The 21,878-nt window shown below is 37.9% G+C and overlaps 1 protein-coding gene across 1 annotated transcript; it reads right to left on the reverse strand.

Moving 5' to 3' along the window:
- Positions 1 to 8,346: 8,346 nt before the first annotated feature.
- nicn1 (nicolin 1) lies at positions 8,347 to 20,672 on the reverse strand. Its single transcript, XM_046874538.1, has 7 exons — positions 20,495 to 20,672; positions 19,323 to 19,458; positions 16,112 to 16,294; positions 12,765 to 12,878; positions 11,769 to 11,837; positions 11,270 to 11,374; positions 8,347 to 10,357 (listed from the first exon to the last, which is right to left on the reverse strand). The coding sequence occupies exons 2-7, from the start codon at positions 19,446 to 19,448 to the stop codon at positions 10,316 to 10,318; spliced, it is 639 nt and encodes a 212-aa protein (XP_046730494.1). The 5' UTR covers positions 19,449 to 19,458; positions 20,495 to 20,672; the 3' UTR covers positions 8,347 to 10,315.
- Between the last annotated feature and the right edge of the window lie 1,206 nt (positions 20,673 to 21,878).

A 21,878-nucleotide genomic window follows, 5' to 3' on the forward strand; every position in this document is an offset into this window, starting at 1 on the left:
CCACAAAGTTTGAAGCATGCACTTGTTTAGAAGGTCTTTTGCCTTTAGCATTACAATTTCCATTTAAACTATTCCAGCATGACAATGCATCTGTGCACAAAGCAGCTTCCATGAAGATATGGTTTGCTATTGATTTTAGTGGAAGACCTTGCGATGGACAGAGTCCTGGGACAAACTGAAATGCCGACTGCACCCAATAACCTCTTGCCTGACATTCACACAAATCCAAAAATCCAATCATCTAATATCCATAGGAAAACCTTCACAGAAGAATGGAGGTTATCATAGCAAATTGGTCTAAAGTGGAATGAAATGCCATGTTTAACAAGCACATACATGGTCTGATCATCCGTGAACAAATTACAGTTTTATTGTTTATTTGAAATAAAATGTAATCACAATTTTTCGCCAATTGTTAACACACTAGCGATAGGTGATATAGCAAAAGAAATCTAGTTTTTAAAGAATGTTTGACAGTTTTTTATTTTTATTTTTGTGTTACTAATCAACTTAAAACATAACAACAACATGACTAAAGTAACATTCTCTTAATTAGTAATTTAAAGAAACATCTGGTTAAGGAATTGTGTATTTTTAGTGTGCATGCAATGAATAAAGTGATAAACGTGAGGTGTAAATAAACATAAAACTAATTCTGTAGCTAAATATCTCTGCAGAAGCTAATCTTTGGCATTGGAAATTTTACTGCTAATTACATCTGACGATGGAAGACTGTTGTCTTGTTTTTATCTCTTAATTTTTGAAAATTCTTCCAATTCATCTTGGTGTCTTTGTCACAAAATGCTGCAACAGACATTTGGTATATTTGCATTTGAGAAAAGTTTGTTCAAAGTCTGATCTCTCAAATCCAAACCATTTCCAAGCTACAGAGGAAACGTTACTAACTTTCCTGGGTCACATTACGTAAAGAGCCATCCGTCTCCATGATGTTAAACGATATTTCTACATTGCATTTCTTCATAAAATGCTCTCACAAGTGAGTGGGTAATCAGGCACGCCTCATGTGGTCCAACAATATTTTCTTTTAATTGTTCTGCCATTGGTTTAATTACAATGTATCTGATTGGATGCGTGTGTCAAAAAAATTTTTTTCTAAAAATTGCAATACCTCGATTTAGGAAAAAATGTTATCGAAAAATTGCCCTACTTTATACATAAATAGAGAATATACAATAGAAAAAAGAGATGATGGCAAAGGTTTGGACACCGTTCCAGATATTCACACCAGCACCAAATGAACTCATTTATTAGGAATTAATTGGCCCATTAGGACTTGTTAAGCAGAAATAACAATTTCAGAGCCTAATAAAATGACCTTGACTTATTACCTAATGGTCACCTTGCATGGGCTCATCTAAGCAGCCCACTGATGGAGCAGCTTCGTTCCATAAGAATGAAGGATTTTTCAATTCCAGTCAGCAGACACATCAGCAGGATCCACAGTCTCCTTTTTTTTACTGTCCAAACAGCATTAAAAAATAGCAACTGAGGAGAATTGTGGAAATTAAGACAGGATCTAGAAGAAACCTTTCAGATATAATGAGAGGTGGTTAAAATAAATAACAGTAACACGAGTAAATGTAATTTGTTACTTTCCACCTCTGCATATATTACATTTCTACCTTTTAGGGTTTTTTTCAAAGCCATTATTTTGATGTTATGTTTATTCATTAGCATAATTTAGCAAATTGATTAGTAGTACAGGAACCTTAAGAACACCTAGATGTTTTTGTGTGTCCTGAAGCCATAAACTGTTATGACTGTGTGATACCAGTGATGAGAAGATGATTTGGATGATTTTAGTGATTTGGTTCTTGGTTCAAAATCAACAAATCTTTTTTTTGAGTCATTTCATTAATTTTGTTCCTTTAATCAGAAATAAAATAAAATGTAAAATTTTCAATAAGTAGATCCCCCAACATACACAAACTTCGACTACAGTTCCAATAATTTATATATGTACATAAAACTGCATAGCGTTGGGTGTCAAGTGACAAAAGAACAAACGACTCGGACCAGAGGACTCCTGAGATACTACTCAATTCCCTTTCTTGTGTAACGCACTGCATAGCGTATATGGGAGTCACGTGATAAAATAACGAACGACTCAGACAAGAAGAGTCAACTCGATTCTGTATCCTGTACATAAACTACGGATATTTTGCGATGCTTTGCTCATGTGCATCCAGTAGAAAATTAAAAATCCATTTTTTTAAAACTACATGTTCTTTTTTGTCACACGTTCAAAATGAATCCCAGCCGGAATATTGAGTAAATTTAATTAAATTACATAAAGGAAAAGGTATTTTAAATACTTAATTAAAAGAAATTTTTTCAGTGATCATTTCACTGCAAAGATCACAGGAAAATAGTATTTTGGGTTTATTTAGGTTCTTTTGCATTGTGATAAAATTGCAAAGAAGCATCTCTGATTATTTAAACAGGCATAAAAATTGCAGTGTCAAAAACATTTCAGAAACGAGAAAGGTAAAGAATCAGTACTAATGTACTGATGAAAGTGTGTGTGTGAGGTCAAGATTTCGATTCATTTTCTAAAACTGCAGCTCTGAAAGTATATCCAAGGCAAATCACTTGTTTACAGCAATGCTCTAATATATTAGGGGTAAGGTGGTCGTTCATGAACGACCGCAGTACCAGCAACATTTTGCTAAAGACACAAAAAAATCCTCTATACAACAAAACCTCACACTTTCAACAACATACAAGTCGTCCAGATACTGTAGTTTGGCAAAGAACGTCTCAACGTACAGTACAGACCAAAAGTTTGGACACACCTTCTCATTCAAAGAGCTTTCTTTATTTTCATGACTATGAAAATTGTAGATTTACACTGAAGGCATCAAAACTATGAATTAACACATGTGGAATTATATATGGAATTATATACATAACAAAAAAGTGTGAAACAACTGAAAAATGTCATATTCTAGGTTCTTCAAAGTAGCCACCTTTTGCTTTGATTACTGCTTTGCACACTCTTGGCATTCTCTTGATGAGCTTCAAGAGGTAGTCACCTGAAATGGTCTTCCAACAGTCTTGAAGGAGTTCCCCGAGAGATGCTTGGCACTTGTTGGCCCTTTTGCCTTCACTCTGTGGTCCAGCTCACCCCTAAACCATCTCGATTGGGTTCAGGTCCGGTGACTGTGGAGGCCAGGTCATCTAGTGCAGCACCCCATCACTCTCCTTCTTGGTCAAATAGCCCTTGATGCCTTCAGTGTGACTCTACAATTTTCATAGTAATGAAAATAAAGAAAACTCTTTGAATGAGAAGGTGTGTCCAAACTTTTGGTCTGTACTGTATGTAACCCTAGTTCTCTGAGGGAACGAGACGCGGCGTCGACACGCTTTGGGTTCCCAAAAGCGGCTAGAGTTCCTGAAAGGGAAATACATGTTCCAAAGTTCATACCTTTACATTAATAGTTACTGGATATCTTCAGCATACGTGACCAATATCGCACTCATTTTTCATCTAGTAGTTAGAGAAAGAAAAAAGAAGCGCACCTGTCTGACCCTTTCCTTTAGCTTTTTATCCCTCTTTAATTTAAGAGCCTTTTCAATTCTTATTAGTGGAAATGGCAAAATATTTCTAAGAGAAATGTAGAGTTTCCCAGGCGTAATTGCAGTCAGAAAGCTACAGAACATACAGTAGTGCATTACAAATACTTTAAAGGGCTTTTTACCTCTTACATGTACATTACAGTTCAGTGAAATTCTTTCTTTACCTATCCCATGTTAGGAAGCTGGGGTCAGAGTGCAGGGTCTGCCATGATGCCCCTGGAGCAGAGAGGGTTAAGGGTCTTGCTCAAGAGTGCCCAAGAGTGATTAGTAACCCAGAGGCTAACTACTTAGCTACAACTTCCCCTTCTTTTGCTCTTAACTGAAGCAGCATTGGCATTGCTTTTAAAATTGCCTCACTTCACATTATAATGTGTCTTTACACATTATAATGTGAAGTACATGTGCTCATTTGAAGGTACACTATACAGAAAAAGGTATTGTGACACCTCAATTGTCTGGCCAAACTGTTATCACAAAGTTGGAGGCACACAATTGTACATGATCCCTTTATTTATAAAAGATCTTGAGCTGCTTGCTGTACCCCAGGCCTCCTCCCCCTCCATTAGGTACTTGGCTTTACTAAGACTCTTGGGCTGAATAAGCAGAAATCTCCTCATGTACACCCCAAAATCTAATGAAGCATCTTCCCAGAAGAGTGGAAATTACTATAACAGCAAATGGTGAATACGATTTTTTAAAATACACATTTCAATCTTATGTCCACAAAAGTTTGTTTGGATAAATTGCCATCTAGTAGAGAACATTGAGTTCATCAGCACGTCTCTCAAGCCCTTGATGCTTGGCCTGCGTTTGGCCTCATTCGGATAAAAGCACCTGCTACAGGAGCAAATGTTAAGCTGCAGACATTTTGAGAACAACTATGGATTTGTTTCACCTGTAAGATAAAGACTTCTTGGTGTATTAGACGATATGGCGACGCAATGCTCACACGTTCAAGACACACAATATGTGCAGTGCCTTGCAAAACTATATTCACCCTGTTTTTTTTTCTATTCATTTATTTATTTTACAGTACACACATTTATTCATCAGATTGATATGACAAGGTTTTGCCACTTTTTGCAGTAACATCTATGACACAAACATTCTGATGGCTTTATGGCAGTCACATCACTTTGAAGAATTTTTGGCTCAGGTGTCTTTAATGAAACAATTGCTTATTTCAGTGATGCAAGAAGCATTTTCAAGTATGAACTCCTAACTACAGCAATTTAATAGGGTTGAGGTCTGGGCATTGTGAAAAATATTCAGAAAAAAATAAGAATTTTGATTGTCACATTACCTACTTTTACACTGCAAATAATCCATTTTAGAAATTCATGAAATGCTTTACTTTCAGAGAGGAACTTGACATGAAGAAATGCAAGTTCAGTACGCACAAGTATATCAGAAAACAAGACAAACATTCATTTCATTCCATAAATATAGTTGTTCCGGACTATGCAGAGAGAAGCTCAAGATGAGGAATACAGATAACTGCCTTGATGAATTAACAAGAAGCGCTCAGAGTACACGAGCAGGAAGTATGTGCATTAAATATCAATAAGTTGAGAAAACAACATGATTGTGCTCGAGCTCCAGATGAAGTAACGATGACCTTCAATGTTTTCTGGTATCAAGAAGATTCCATGAATTATAGCACGTCATCCAGACATTGAAGCAGTGAAGCATCCCCACAGCATCACACTACCACCACCAGGTTTTAATACTGGTTTAACATGTCTATTGTGAAATTCTTTATGAGCTAAACATCAGATCTAATAGGACCAATGCCTTGCACTTTTGACTCATCGATCCACAGGACATTATTCCAAAAGGCTTCTCCCATGAATAACATTTTTGGCAGGTCTCTTTCCAATGGCTGAATCATGAAAACTATCTCAGCTGAACAACCCCCGCCGTTTCCTAGATGTTGATCTTGGTTGTCTCCTGACTTTTAGAGGAATTTTGGAAGGCTTCTGGGAAAGTCAGACATAACGTCTCTAGCTGTGGGACTCTCGAAATGACATATGATATGATACATTTGTTCAGACTTTATCTGCAGCTCTGAAAGTATTTCCATGGCAAAACACTGGTTTAAAGCAATGCTCTTCTAATACATTGTTTCTGCTGATACATGCTGCTGGTGTACCCAATATTTTAGGGGTAAGAAGCATTTTTGAAACATTTTGGTCTTCAGTGGCAGGACTTTAAAACAGTTAGACGTACAAACAACAAAGTAAAGTGTTCAGGGTGAAGGAAACAAATGAGGCAAAAAGAAATCTGTAAAGTCATTCAAGAGTAAAGAAAGACAGGCTGGTAAAGAAACAGTTCTGCTTACACTGATTCACTGATGTTTCATGTAAAAGGATTAAGATATGTGCATTTTGAGATTATAGAAATATGATCAGTGCAATAACAGCGCATTATTGTACATTCCAGTAGGATTTATTCCTTTTATCATTTATTACAATATTCTAATCATCTAGGTAGTCATCCATTTTCAAAACTGCTTACACAGGGTTGCATGGAAGCCAGGGAACTCTGGGGACAAAGCAGTGGACACCCTGGACATGATCACACACAAGACAATTTTGGAAAAGGATATAAGACATGTCTTTAGACTAGGGAGAAAAGTGGAGAACCCAGAGGAAACCCTAAAGCTGAAAGAGTGGATTTGAGGCATATACCTCTCTTAAGACAGAGGTCTTTAAAGTTTTTCAGGTTAAGGTCCCATTAGGTGATAGATACACAGGGCAAAGACCCCCTGATACAAAATGTGTCAAACATAGCCACTGATATTAATAGAAACCATATAGAAGATCATATTAAGCTAGTTACATTATGTTAAGACACAGAACCATGCTGTTGTTGTAAATGCATCATTGTATATTTTCCTATATTTTCAAATCATAAACATATTTTGCAATGAAATTAAAAATTGATTAAGTTGTTTAAAGTTGTCTTTTATTTGAATATATTTGCAGTTGCATACATTGAATTTTACTGTCAGGTGGGCAATTATATATTTGCATGAACATCAGCTTTAAGTTTAACAAAACTTTAATGTAATTATATTTTTTTTTACAATTTAATATTTTATCTCCGATGTTTCTATGTTTTTTTTCTTATAACAAAAGGTTTGTTTTGTAAATCAACAGCACGCGTGCGCAAACATCTTGATGTCCTAATATTAAGAATTATATTCATCCTTGATGTGCAACTGATGTAGTAGGAAGTTTGCATCATACAGAAGAAAACAATGGCTTTTATATTAAATAGACTGCATGACGACAGTGATAACGTCATTAAAAAAAAAAAGCCTCCATTACATTTATGCGTTTCCTTTTGAAGCGTGCACTTACTGCCATCTAGTGGAAATAAGATGAATATTGTGACGCAGGTGTTTCATTTAATGACATGCGTTTTCTTGTTCGTAATAAAGAAATCGGATTCCGCATTATACAGTCATGAAATTCAAAAAGCATGAAATAAAAAAAAACAAACAACAACAAAAAAAGGGCGTCCTATTTGAAATTTAAAAGCGAGTAAAGCACTGGGACTGAAACATCCAGAGGACATTAACAGTCAGTCAAAAGAATGTTTGTAATGCACCCCTTGAATAATTCCAGTTGCGTATTAAGAGCCATAGTTGGATCTGCATGCTAGTTTTGCCTTAAATATTAACAAGGTGACGACGAGGAAGACATCCGTCCGTCAGTCTGCTTACTGACCCCTGAGAGATGTCTAAGTGCATGCTTTCACATTTGGCTTTGATTGCTGCATATCAAGAAAGGGATACAAATGTCCACATTCGGAGGCCAAATACAGATTTACAATAAACCTGCTGAGATTTAAGCAGCGCATTTCATTAGTGGTTAAAAAAATGAATAGCCGAAGCGCTCAGGAGGTACAGGCCCAGAATTTAGAGCCGATTGTCTTCCTTTGGGCTTTTCTTATTAGCTGATTATGTAAAATAAGACTACATGAAGCAGGGATGAAGAGATTAATGAAAATGTTGACACTTGGCGTTAATAATAGTAAAAGGGAAAAGATTACCTGATACAAGCTGTACGTCGTCACGATTTAATGAAATTGAGTGTATTAAAGTATTGACTCTGGGCATCACATTTCCAAATCTGTAAATTCACCTCAGACTCTGATAAGAAAAGATGCTTTCATTATTATTTGATTGCTACACAATTAATTCGTCATCAATAATGCTGCTTGAGTGGGTGGAGAAAAGTGATAGCAGGAGTGATTTGTGATAGTAGGGTATCTGCAAGAGTGAAAGGGAAAGTTTATAGGACTGTGGTGAGACCTGCGATGTTGTATGGATTAGAGACAGTGGCATTGAGTAAAAGACAGGAGGTGGAGCTGGAGGTAGCAGAGCTGAAGATGTTGAGGTTGTTGGGAGTGACGACGATGGACAGGATTAGAAATAAGATTATTAGAGGGACAGCGCATGTAGGACGTTTTGGAAACAAGGTGAGGGAGGCGAGATGAAATGGTTTGGACATGTGCAGAGGAGGGACATGGGGTATATCAGTAGGAGAATGCTGAGGATGGAGCCACCAGGAAGGAGGAAAAGAGGAAGGCCAAGAAGGAGGTTTATGGATGTGGTGAAGGAAGACATGCAGGTAGTTGGTGTGAAAGAGGCAGATGTGGAGGACAGGGGGGTGTGGAGAAGGATGACCCGCTGTGGCGACCCCTAATGGGAGAAGCCGAAAGAAGAAGTGGTGTTGCTTGTTTCGCTATAGTTTTTATTACATGCTTTATTGGCTACATCATCCACTTTATTAGGAATGTAGTTATTTAATCAGTCGATCGTGTAGCGGCGATGCAATGCATAAAATCATGCAAATGCAGATCAAAAGCTACAGTTAATCCAGTTTACATCAGGGATCAGAATGGGAGGAAGTCTGAGTTGTGCGACTTTAAACGTGTTATCAGATGGGCTGGTTCGAGTCGAGTGCTCTCGTGGGATTTACACACACATAAAAAACCATAAAATGTACAAAACGCAAAAACACCTTGTTGATAAGATTTTCGAGGAGAACTACAAAGCTAGTCTGAGCTTTTATAAACCTATAAAAATGAGAATCTGAGGCTCTCGTGGGCGAACATTCATCCAAACTAGACAGTAAAACTATCAGGTGATTTTCCCCTCTAACTGTACAGTGATGGTAAATCTGCACCCATGAAAGCCTCAGATTCTCGCTCTTTGCTGACAAGAGCGGAACCAATGTAGTCTTCTGATGTTGTAGCCCATCTCCCTAAAGGTTTGATTTTTTTGTGAGTGTCGAGATGCTTTTCTGCTCACCATGGAGTGCACATTTGAGTTGTAATATTCTGTCTGGCTGCTTTAACTAAACCTCGAACCTGCTCAAATCTGACCATTTTCCTCTCACTTCTTATATAAAGAAGCCATTCTATTGCTCACTCAAAATGGTATTTGTTCTGTTTTTTTTTTTGTGCTAAATTCTGTGTAATATTCTTGAGGCGGTTGTGTGTGAAAACCAGAAGATTAGCAGTTAATGAAATGATTGGCCAAGATCATGAATGTACAGTTGTCCCTAATAAAGTTGCTTGTTGAGTGTTAATAAAACATGCTGATCTCCAGTTATTCCAACTGTATCACTTGTTATAACTTTTTAAATGCAAAAAAAATACGCGAGGAATCATCTAAATATGGACGTCGACTGATTTGATTCCTCGAACAGCATCAGCTGTTTATTGGCCAAATTTTCTTGCATCGGGGAGAACGAGAATTCCGATTGGCTACAAAACAACAAAAAAAACCACCCCAAAAACGCTTGTTGTCATTCTTGCTCTTGTCTTTGAAACATAACAGACAATTGAAATAAGCTACACGAATCCCTGCTTGCTTTATACAGTATATTCACGATTCTATCTCTTCCCTGTTTGGACTTCTGCCACCTGCTGGTATGGGGGAGTAATGTTCTCTCACGCAAAGGCAGAACGTGCAGACACGGTTTGGTGTGTCGGATGCTGATTAATAAAAAATAAAAAAAGCCAAAAATCAGCTGTAATTAAACAATTGTTACTATTACCCATGCAATGTATTAATAGGTGGAAAAATATACTGTTTAAAAAGACATCTAGCGCATTCCAATTGCTATTTTTCTTTTTATCTTACATTTCTTACATTAGGTGCTTCTCAAATTGCACACTTTGTTATGTACACTAACAAATAGACTATATGTAGTGCACTATAAATACCCAAGTAATTCTCTAAACAACAAATAAACAATAAATGTATTTAGTAGGAAGCTTTTTATCACAAACCGAGACTTTATCATCTATATTTAGTGATAAAAGGGTAGAAATAATTGTACATGAGAGAAAGAGATTAGAATAAAATGGCCAATAAGCTGAAAGAATGGCTATGGGAACTCAATTATCCAGCCCTTAATAACCGTGGTGAACAGGAAAGCATCACTAAATGCACAACACACCTACGCAAGCAGACCAGAACGCACTTCTCGCAGCCAAGAACATGAACCTGAGGACTTGCTTCAATGACATTAAATACAGCTTGGTAACTTTAGTGCTAAAGAGCATTAGTGTTTCAGCTGAGACATTAATAACTCGGTGAAGTGCATAATGTATAGAGCCTTTTGAGACACAGCTACTGTCTGCTTGAAGCTGCAGCCTTGGTCTACAGAATTCCTGCTGAACCTCCTGTCAGTTCTTATGTGTAGGAAAGCAGGTTGATGTCATAGCAGCCATCTACCTGGAAATGGAGACAAGAATAAATTAAAATATGTATCTAAAACCAGGACAGCATATATAGGGGTATGCACAAACATATTCGCATATACTGTATTATGTGTAATATATTGCACTCCCATAGTAAGTTAATTTGTGAATACATGGGTATATTCACCGATCAGGCATAACTTTATGACCACCTTCCTAATATTGTATTGGCCTCTTTTTTGTTTCCAAAACAGTTCTGACCCTTTGAGCATTAACAGCATTTACTTTTTTAGTAATTTGAGCTACAGGAGCTCGTCTGTCTGATCCACACGGACCAGCCTTCGCTCCCCACATGCAATAATGAGCCTCAGCCGTCCATGACTCTGTCGCCGGTTCACCGCTTTTCCTTCCTTGGAGCACTTCTGATAGATACTGACCATGGCAGACCAGGAACATCCCACAAGAGCAGCAGTTTTGGAGATGCTCTGACCCAGACGTCTAGACATCACAATTTGTCAAACTCGCTCAAGTCCTTACGCTCGCCCATTTTTCCTGTTTCTAACATGTCAACTTTGAAGGCAAAATGTTCACTTGCTGCCTACTATATCCCGACCACTGACAGATGCCATGATGAAGAGGTAATCAGTGTTATTCACTTGACCTGTCAGTTGTCATTATGTTATGCCTGATCGTTTTATCGTTGTGGTCCTCTTTATATAGAATTATAAAATAATACAGAAATATAGAATTATTAGAAATTAGCACATTACTGTAAACCTGTGATCTGAATATCAACCAGCAATACGGCATTCTGATAAAGAAAATGAAACGACACCCAACTGATCAGATCTCAGAATTCGAAATGTGGTATAAAATGCAATACGCATAGACTATCACTTTCGATCGTTATCGTTTTTGCACTTATCGTTTGGAGGGTGGGACTCACGTCAAAACGCCCTATGGAGGCGGAGGTCTGGCTTGACTGCATGATCTCGGTGAGAGCCCACATTTGCTGAATACTAGATGACACCGTGTCTGGATCGGGAAGCCCCTGATACAACAAAAGATTTATCTATTTAATGATAACTCGAAACAATAAATCTAGAGAGAAAAGAAGAGGAAAACACTTTGTGAATAAGTACTGTGTGAGAAACACCGTGTCTTTCCATCATTCTATTAACATCTTTGGGTGATGAATGGAAGTAGGGGGGTCAATGGCGCTTAGAACATTAATCACAATATAGAGAACAGGGTCCGTAACAGAAACTCATTACCGTGCTGAATGAAGAAGAGTAAAAAAATAAGTAATTCACAGGGAACATAAAGGGCAAGTTAGACCTGTAATACAATCTCCTTGCAGTGTCTAGTGATCTAGTTTGATGCTAAAGTTAGATGCTCAGAAATGTGATCGTCATTAAACACGGCTCTTTCCGGAAAATACTTGCATTCAAATCGAGAGGCTCTTCAGCCGGTGTGATAGTAGATAACCAGGAAGGAATATCCCTCTCTGATTCCTGGGGAAAAAACAAAAACAATGCAGACTGGGTTACTGTTATTATAAAAGAACAGCAGCTTATTTATTAATTGATTCTGAAAGATCTTTTATTTTGGAAAATTACCGGATTCTCTCCGCCACATCCGTCTATGACTTGATGCAGGTCAAGATGCTTCCCTCGGTCACATGTCTTACCTCCATCCGCTACTTTCTCAAAGGGGCTGCTCCGGCCGCTAACACATAATACATTACTGCTAAATTAAAACCCCCAACTAGCTAAATTATATTAAGAAAATACCAGTTTTTATGCTGGTTGTATCATTTTATTTTGTTGTATTTATCCGCCACACCTTAAAGGCCGGTCCGTGAAAATATTGTCTGACATTAATCCGCTCCGTGGCAAAAAAAAATGTTGGGGGCCACTGATCTAAAGGCATGGAGAAACTGGTGTTGGATCTATGATGAGTTTAAATGTTGAGTTGCTCAGTAGCTCCTGGTTCCACAACGTCAAATAACAGTATAAGACTGTAGAAAGGACGTTACTCATAATCTTACACTCCAGTACTCATGTTAGTTCTCACACTCCAGTGTTTTGTATTGTTTTCAAGACTATAATCACACTCTTGATGTCACCCAAATGAGAATGGGTTCCTCTTTGGAGTCTGGTTCCTCTCAGTGTTTCTTCCTCATAACATCTAAGGGAGTTTTTCCTGGGCACAGTCACCATGGCTGCTCATCAGGGATAAATACACATTGTTCGCCTTAACTGTTAAATTCTGTAAAGCTGCGTTGAGACAATGTCCGTTGTAAAAAGCGCTATAGAATTAAACTCGGGTAAAATATAATATACTGTAGGAGATTTATTACAAAACAAAAACAACCACATTATTGTATATTTTTCAACAATGATGACGTCTGGAGTAGAGCCTCCTCGGTTTATACTTACTTCATCTGCTAGCGAGTAGATTTTGATGTCCTCTATGCTGAAATTCAGCCAAACTGACGAGGGCTGTCTCAGTATGAGGCGCACGGTAATAACGTTATCCGGCTCCGTCAGCATCTGTCAGCCAGCACAACAGAAGAAACCGCTTCGGTAAATACAATGGTGCGGAATTAATGTGACAGGTTCGAGACTTTTCAAGGGCTGGTTCGGGCTTTTTCAAACCTCCGGCACGCCGCCAGATGTAAGACAAAAGAAGTAAACCGCAAGCCGGCGGAAATTGGAAATTAAAACCAGCGGGTAACAAGAAGGAAAGAGCGAAACAAGAGAAAGTTCAAATTTGCTTGTCAATGGGATTCTTCTAAGGCAAAAATGGAACGGATATTTGCGGGAGGCACGATGTTTCTTAAGCCCACTTGACAATATTCCTTCAGAGAGGAAGGTATTCGTTTGTTTATTTGGGCGAGATTGGTTTTCTACGTTTTGTTTTGGAAAATCTCCTCAGGTTGAACCCTTAGTGTCATAAAACAATGGGCTTATAATACAAAGAGAAATGCCCGGCTTATTATTCATTTTAAATCCTAAAGCATATTCAGTAATTACAGCAAAGCTAATAGAAAATGCCTGCAGTATTGGGAATGTGACTGTCTGGAGCTGCAAACACCTTCTGAAAGTTAATGGGGTTACAAGGCAAATATAATTACATTTTTAAACACTGATATGAAGATTCTAAAATATTCTACCATTACAGTCAATTCCATCACTATTCCTATATAAAAGTTATTACATCATGTAACAGTAGTCTCTAGTCATGTGACTAGAGTCATAGAATGATTTTGGTTTCTGTGTCACCTCATATTTGTACAAGAGTGAAACAAGTAGACTGTAAATATTACTTAGAACAGAAAGAAAAACAGTTTCCGTAAACAAATTATACATGTATATTAACTTCAATTAAAGTTACAAATATTTTTTTAAGCCACTATTCAAGGTTGCCAATCTTTTTGAATTGGTCTACTCAGTGCACCCTGGGATACAGTTTTTTTTACAATCTATAGACTGTGTGAAGCAGGAGACGCCAACCACCGGGTTGTGGACCGATACTGGGCCACCTGGCTTTTTAATTTATATTTTATATCCCTTTTATTTACATTTTAAAGATGACCAATTTCCAGCACTTGTTTCAGTGCAGTTTTTTTCTATGCATAGATAAAAGATTCTGCATTATGATGAACACACACACACACACAAATACGATTTGAACACCTGTCTATCAGCTAGAATTCGGACCCTCAAAGACCTGTAAGTCTGCCTTTAAAATGTCCCCTCCACTACATTTATTATCCTAAATTAGATGCACCTGTTTGAGGTTGTTAGCTGCATAAAGACACCTGTCCACCCCATACAATCAGTAAGAATCCAACTACTAACATGGCCAAGACCAAAGAGCTGTCCAAAGACACTAGAGACAAAATTGTACACCTCCACAAGGCTGGAAAGGGCTACTGGGAAATTGCCAAGCAGCTTGGTGAAAAAAGATCCACTGTTGGAGCAATCATTAGAAAATGGAAGAAGCTAAACATGACTGTCAATCTCCCTCGGACTGGGGCTCCATGCAAGATCTCACCTCGTGGGGTCTCAATGATCCTAAGGAAGGTGAGAAATCAGCCCAGAACTACACGATGGAGGTGGTCAATGACTGAAAAGATATGCCATTAATGATACTGTCGTACATACACTATATTGCCAAATGTTTGCATAAGTATATTTGCTTTTTGAGCATTGCATTCCACATTTGCTCTTAAAATTCCCTCCGCTCTTCTGGGAAGATGTTCCACTAGATTTTGATGTGTGTGCTTGTAGAGACTTGTGCTCATTCAGACACAGGGGTGGTAGTAAAGGTGAGGGGTCTGGGGTGCAGTCAGCATTCAATTAATCCCAAAGGTGTTCAATAGGGTTGAGGTCAGAGCTCTATAGCAGAGGTGCTGGGTACAAATGTTGGCCAAACTAAAGCAGTGAATCATCTCACCGCGCTGGATGATTTAACTTGCTAATTATGTGAGGACGCTGACTTATTAGCATAGCATAACCCCGACTTTGAAACAGGGAGGCTGATCTAATTTAATTGAAAGGATAATTACGATAAAATAAAACCTCTGAGATCAAGGCCGGAGCAACAGAGATGTAAATTACTCAGAGGGCTGAATCACTGCCAGAATGCAAACAGTTCCAAGGATACGTTGCCTTTTTCTTTCATTTTTTCATGTCTGACATAAAGAGACAACTCATTGCATCTCTTAAGGTTTCTCAGTCATAACAATCAATTGCCATTTCTAGAGCATTATGCAATAAAGCAAAAAATATCAGAAATATCATGCTAAATGAAATAACAGACTTTCCAAATGTAATTTACTCAAATCACTACTTTGTTGCCGGGAGTTTGTTGTTAGTTTGGTATTGTGGTATATTGATTTGAGACTAGTTTTGGAACACGCCAACAGATGGCAGCACAAGGCTGCTTGCACAGTCGCAGGGAGCGCAGAACTTGATAAGTCGGTGTGCCAAAAGACATCGTCCCTTGTAGATCGAGAGGAGTGCAACTGGCGCTATTCTGACCACGTGCCCGCTCTGTCACCGAGCTCTTCTCACGTGTGATTTTCTCGCCGGAAACAAATTGATCTCCCTTCCGCATCCACCCTACTCACCAGGTTTGCCGTGGGCTTCACCCTCTCCCAGAAGATGATGATCGGCTGGAAGGTTGCCGTTTTGGAGCGCTGTTTTGAAGGTGACGACTTTTAAACATCGAAAAATTAAGTACTTTTGAAGTACCATTTCTTATGCGGTTCTTCCTCCAAACAGTTACCACAAAGCTAGAGGCACACAATTCTCCCTTCACTTTAACTTAAATGTGGAAAGCGATTTTCCAAGAACACATTTGAATCTTATTGTGTGGTTTCCTCAAACGTTTGTGTTCTAGTAGAGAACACTTGCTTTAGTAGCATGTCTATGAAGCTTGAAACTTTTCGATACCACCTCGTATAATCCTGTACACAAATGGTGATATAAATCTGAATCATAACTATCTGGTGTTCAAAATAGCCATACCTCTATCTGGCATTACACCTACAGTGAACCTGAAGTCTAAACCTGATGTTTTTTTAACCTTGTTGATTCTTTTCAAGGCATAAAATTATGTGGTCATTAGGAAAAGATTATATTCACAGCAAACATCAGGAAAAAAAACGCTTCTTTAACCACTTTTTACATTTGTGCTGAGCAGAAAAGCATTTCGGATCATGTCGAACCTCGAGGCAGATAAACCTATAACATCAAAGCACATGGCTTTGGCTTACCTGTTGTCTGTAGATAGAAAAGTAGTCCTGTGAGCCTCCTTCAGTGTGTGGACTGGACATCAGGGAGTAGTTTCTCACACATGTGAACCACTTAGCGGAATTCTCGTCACTCCCTTCCTCATTTTTCAACACTCGCACCGTCAGATAGGCTGTGTAGTAGTTCTTGAAGGAGATTTCCTGAATCTAGGGGACCAAAATAAAAAAAGGCATGCGAGTCCACATTTGGAAAACTGGTAGCCATATTAGTTCAGCAAGGCATTTTTTTTAATTGATGGAAAAGCCAAAAGAAAATGTGGTAATACTAATAAAAAAAAATTAAATTTTGCTCAAGTACAAGTGACCGGTCTAAAAATCTACTTAAGTAAAAATAAAAAGTTTATTTCGAATTTACTCAGAGTAAAATTTACCAAGGTTTTTTATTTTTTATTAAAGCAGGGTTCACAAGGGGATATAAATCTCAAACTAACAACAAATTAAAGTGCAAAAACAAACAACCCACTACAATCCATGACGTGATTCTATTGTAAATTATGCACTTTTGCAGCAAATAAATAATTATTATATTATGATAATGAGAGAAATTACAAATGCAGGGCTAACTTTCAATTCAGCGGTATTTTGCTTTTAGCTGGGTCTGCATCACTGCCGTTTATCTTGTCCGTCTACATCTTTCTTTCTTGTGAGTTTGACATGTTTGTTCTCCACACATCAATCAGTGCAGTAGATTCCAGGGCCTTTTTTCACCTTGCTGTATTTTTATTAGATTTTTTTACTCAGTAATGGATATAATTTAAAATTTAATTAAGTACAAAACTTCAAAATAAACACACTTGAGTAAAAGTAACATGACAGAGTTTAAAAACTACTTAAAAAAGTAGAAGTACACAAACTATTTATCCAATTACAGTAATGCGAGTAAATGTAATTCATTACTTTCCACCTCTGACCATATCGGCCTGTTCGTGTCCAATCATTAGAGGTGTAATGATACAAGTATTTATACTGAACTTTACCGGTACAGGGCTTTCGGTTCGGTGCACACGCGTACAGAATTTAATCCTTTTTATGTGCGGAACATAGTTAAAATCTGGAGTTCCCTCAGGAATGTATTAAGTGGTGGACCACAAGAACATATATAATGCCAGGGGTATAAAAAAAGTAACTTGAGTTAGAGCAGTGTCACTGTGGCTACTTATTAGGGCTGGGACGATTCACTAATCTTGCGATTCAATACTATCCCGATACTTTTGTGCCGATTCAATACATATTGTGATTCTGTAGCTATTGCGATTCATTGTTTAAATTGTGATTTTTGTTTGCTTAATAAAGATTAGACAATGACAAATACTTGAGTAACTTCCGAGTAACTTTGCGACAGCGGGCAGCTTCAGTGCGCGCTGTGAGGCCAGATTATGAGTGTGCCTCTGCCATGGTTTTGATTTCTCTCGCCAGCTTAAAACGGATATGACGTCATCTAATACAGACACCAACAAAATACGTTTGGCCCTCTGTTGGAATAAAAGCGGTAACGTCTTCCCACCACCTCTCTGGAAATGTAAAATAATTTAATATATATTGATTCTGAGGTAAGCAAATCGATCTCAAAATCGTTTTAAAAAGTATTGCGATAGTTTGGTAAAACAATTTTTTCTCCCACCCCTACTACTTATCATGTACTGGAAATACGATTTGTAGAGATTGTTCTGGAAATTTCCCATTGGGATGAATAAAGTGTCTGTCTGTCTGTCTGTCTGTCTGTCTGTCTGTCTGTCTGTCTGTCTGTCTGTCTGCGCATATGTCACCTCCTGCTATCGCCAGCCATATGGTTTCTTTAGCATTTAATGTCCAGCTTCAAGAATTTCTCTTAAAAGGAGAAAATCCTGACAATTCTAAATATCGAGGAAGTAAAAAAATAAAGGATGGAAGGAATTAAAAAATTTGTTAAAGTTTGCTGAAATAAGTAGAACAGTTATATAGAAAATTTTATATTAAATGTAAAACAAACACACTTATATACACATCTGTATTAACCAAATGTGGTCTACCAAATATAAACTATTTAATAAAATGTTTCCCATTAATTACATTTAAATTAATTAAATTTGGGCCAATTTAATTGATTATGCAATGATGTGAAAAAATGTGTTGCATTAATGTGATTTCTTCTTTTTTTTTTTTTTTTATAGAATACAGTGGAACCCGGGTATGTCGATGTCCTAGGGGGTCGCCAAAAAGCATCGAGGTAACCGATGATCGAGATAAACGAAAATCAAAATGGCGGCAATATATTAACGTGCTTGAAGTTATGCTATAAAAATACATACAGTACATGTTTATCTGTCAGGAATCCACCTGCCATGCCCCCTTCGGCCCCCTTCGGCGTGTCAGGTGCTTTCTCGGCCGCTTTCTCTGAAGCTCTCGGCTTTAATCGTGCACATATGGTGCTCGTTTATCATCATCACCAGCTCCTATTTAAACTTCCGCACTCTCACTGTCCGTTATTGTTGGTATATGTTGGTTCACGGCGGTCGTTGTTATCGCTCATGTGTATCCCGGTACGTGTCTTCCCACCGGCACTCTCTCAACGGCTGCTCTTTTCTTCCCAAAGCGCACCGCGGATTCCCCCCGATCCTGCCGTTGTTCATTCTATGCTTTTGCTGCTCATCCCACGTTCCGCGCCGCCAAGCGCGGCTTTATCTCCGTTCATTGCATAACATTTAACAACAAAAGGCATATGTGCACTAACTAACAGCAGAGATTCACCAGTATACAATACAACACCTGTAGCAGCTGTAAGCCTTGATTTTTCCGCCACTTCATGAGTTCTTCTGCGGCTGCACCGAGATAACCGACGTTAAATGGCAAATTTTTCCCCCCTTGTGCTCGAGATATTAGGGTTGACTGGGCTGACTGTTCATCTTCCAACAGGACAATGACCCTAAGCACACAGCCAATATAACAAAGGAGTGACTACATGACTCTGAATGTTCTTGAGTGGCCCTGCCAAAGCCTAGACTTAAAAATCTTCCCAGAAGAGTGGAGGGAATTCTAAGAGCAAATTGGGACTAAATGTGGAATAAAATGCTCTAAAAGCACATACCGTACTTATGACCAGGTGTTCACAAACTTCTGGCAATTTATTGTGCAGTCCCATCACTTTTACTTAAACGGTTGTTTAAAATGATTCCCCCCCGCCAAAAAAAAAGCTTACACTGAGCGGCTCTGCAAGTACAACATCTGTGATATAAACACCAGGACGGACTGAATCGGACACCACATCGCCGAGCTGCAGAGCCACTGGCGATTTCACCACACAGTCCACTGGATTGCCACGCATCCTGCTGGATCTGAAAGAGTATAAGAACAATGAGGTTAGTGATCATTATTATACAGACATAAAAAGCTCCTCCATGTCTCAGGTGCCTTCAAAATCATAATTACTCCATACAGGCGAATTCAGGGCTTAGGATTTATGAAGTATAGCTGAATATAGTGTATCTAAACTCAAAGCCATAATGAGTGAGTCAATGCAAATGTTACAGGGGTTCTTTTTTTTTTTTAAACAGAGCACGTGCTCTACACTGATTGGTCGATTTCTGCGTGTTTGACCAAGTTCTTATCGACTCATGAAAAAAAAAAAAAAAAAAGAACGACTGATTTTGCTAAATGTAGTTCAGTAAAAGGTACGATATTTGACTTTAAAGTGTAGCGAAGTCAAAGACTCGCCAAATGGAAATAATTCAGTAAAGTACAGATACTGTAAAAAAGCTACTTTTACTTCTTTACTGTCCACTGCTGAGTACAAAATACAAGGATTAATTTACTGTATCTACTAATATCAACTGGATATTATGATGGATATATATTATTTTATTATATATTATATTTTAATTAAAAAAAATCTTATTAAATCAAGCAGGCCCTTTATTTCAAATTGTTTAAACTGTTGATGTTCACAAATGTTACTAATAATAAACCTCGTTAATAAAAAACAACTTTGTTTTGCAATTATTTCCCTAACCGTACCGAAACCGAACCGAGGTACGTACCGAACCGTGAATTTTGTGTATCGTTACACCCCTAGTATATAAATATATTTAGAGGAATAGTTTGTTTGTTTATTTAAGTAACAACTAACCACTAGAGGTCACTATTGGACAATTAAATCCTCGAGAAACGATTACCATTCAGTTTACTGGAAAGATATAACCCTTCATGCAGCTTCGTTGAGCCTGAACTACAGAACAAACAAAAACACTGAGAAAATGGCTAAAAATAAACCGAGCAAATCGATAAATAACGCTCAATAACTAATGCTAACTGCTCAATTTCGCCGTGTGTATTGCTAGTTGTACAGCATACCAACCGTGAGAGCATACTTACCTACAAAGCGCGTTAAATGCAACTCCTTAACATTTAAGAAACAAAATAAAAATTGTTAAAGAAAACAACTTTTAAAGCAGCAATCAAATTCCGTACACCTGCACTCTTATTTACAGAGCTCGATCGCTAAACGGAATGCTAGCATGTTTGGTCGGAGCATCTTTCCGGGGATACAGGGTCTACTTCCGGCCTCGGTTACCATGTAAACGCATGGTTTCTTAAAGGGCCAGTACTGAATTTAATCTCGTGGTATAACAGTATTCTTTACTTTTGGTACTGTGTGATACTTGTGTTTGCCTTAATCAGAGAAGTAATGAAGTACAAATATTTTGTTACTGTACTTAAGTAGATTTTTCATCATCACTATTTTTCAACTAACCTTTTTACACAAATATCTGCACTTTCTCCTTCTTACATTTCAAACCAGACACTTTACTTTAGTTTTCATCTATTTGTTGACTTGATCAATATTTTTTCCAAGCATTGTGCACCGTTTTTAGCCCATCAACCGATTTCATGTGTGGCTTTTTCAGTGTACCACTGGCATATCATTTCCCAGCACCCTTTACATACATTTACAGCATTAAGCAAAGGCCCTTATCCAGAGCGACTTACACCTGAGCAGTTGAGGATTAAGGATTTGAACCTATGACCTTCAAATCCAGAGTCCAATGCCTTAACCACTGAGCTACAACCTTCCTTGCACCACAGATGTAGGCTAGTTTACGAAGCTAACAACGAGCAAAGCGGAAGGCAAAAAGAATATAAAATCTAATAAAAAATAATATAGCTTTGTATAGCGATGTAAACATGACTGAGAATAAAGACATTCCTGATCTCCTGATCATCCTCATCTTTTCTCTGCTTGTGTTCTATATGGTGGCTGTTCAGCCTGGATGCATTCATTAGATAACAACATTTACAATTTTTACTATTAATATATTAATATGATGCGAGGTCCAGTTACCAGCGTGACACTAAAACAGGTAGTAGTAATGGCTACTTTTTTACTTAAGTACTTGTCAGCTTCTTCACTTTAACTTAAGAGAAAAAATGTAGTCAGAACTTCAACTTTTACCAGAGTCTTTTAAAACATAAGTATCTGTACTTCTATCTGAGTGAAGGATGTGTGTACTTTTGCCATCTTTGGCCTCGACACAAGTTTTATTATTAAAATTATAATTATGTATTCATATAATTATTGCTTTAATGTATTTATTGATTTTTTATTGTTTGTGTTGTTTGTCAATGAAAGAGAGGGCAGTGGAGTGGTGCGGTTGCAGGGAGAAGAGGTGGAGAAGGTGGAGGAGTTCAGGTACCTGGGGTCAACAGTGCAAAATAATGGAGAGTGTGTTAGAGAAGTGAAGAAAAGAGTGCAGGCAGG

Source organism: Silurus meridionalis, chromosome 19 (assembly GCF_014805685.1).
Source record: "Silurus meridionalis isolate SWU-2019-XX chromosome 19, ASM1480568v1, whole genome shotgun sequence".
Lineage (NCBI taxonomy): Eukaryota > Metazoa > Chordata > Actinopteri > Siluriformes > Siluridae > Silurus > Silurus meridionalis.

What these genes read in the sequence shown, in the direction of transcription:
- nicn1 (XM_046874538.1), bottom strand. Translation starts at nt 19,448, where the DNA reads ATGCGTGGCAATCCAGTGGACTGTGTGGTGAAATCGCCAGTGGCTCTG. An exon ending in TACTTGCAGAGCCGCTCAGT is followed by an intron (nt 16,295 to 19,322) that starts GTAAGCTTTTTT and finishes TTGGTCCCCTAG; the next exon opens with ATTCAGGAAATCTCCTTCAA. An exon ending in TTTCTATCTACAGACAACAG is followed by an intron (nt 12,879 to 16,111) that starts GTAAGCCAAAGC and finishes GCTGGCTGACAG; the next exon opens with ATGCTGACGGAGCCGGATAA.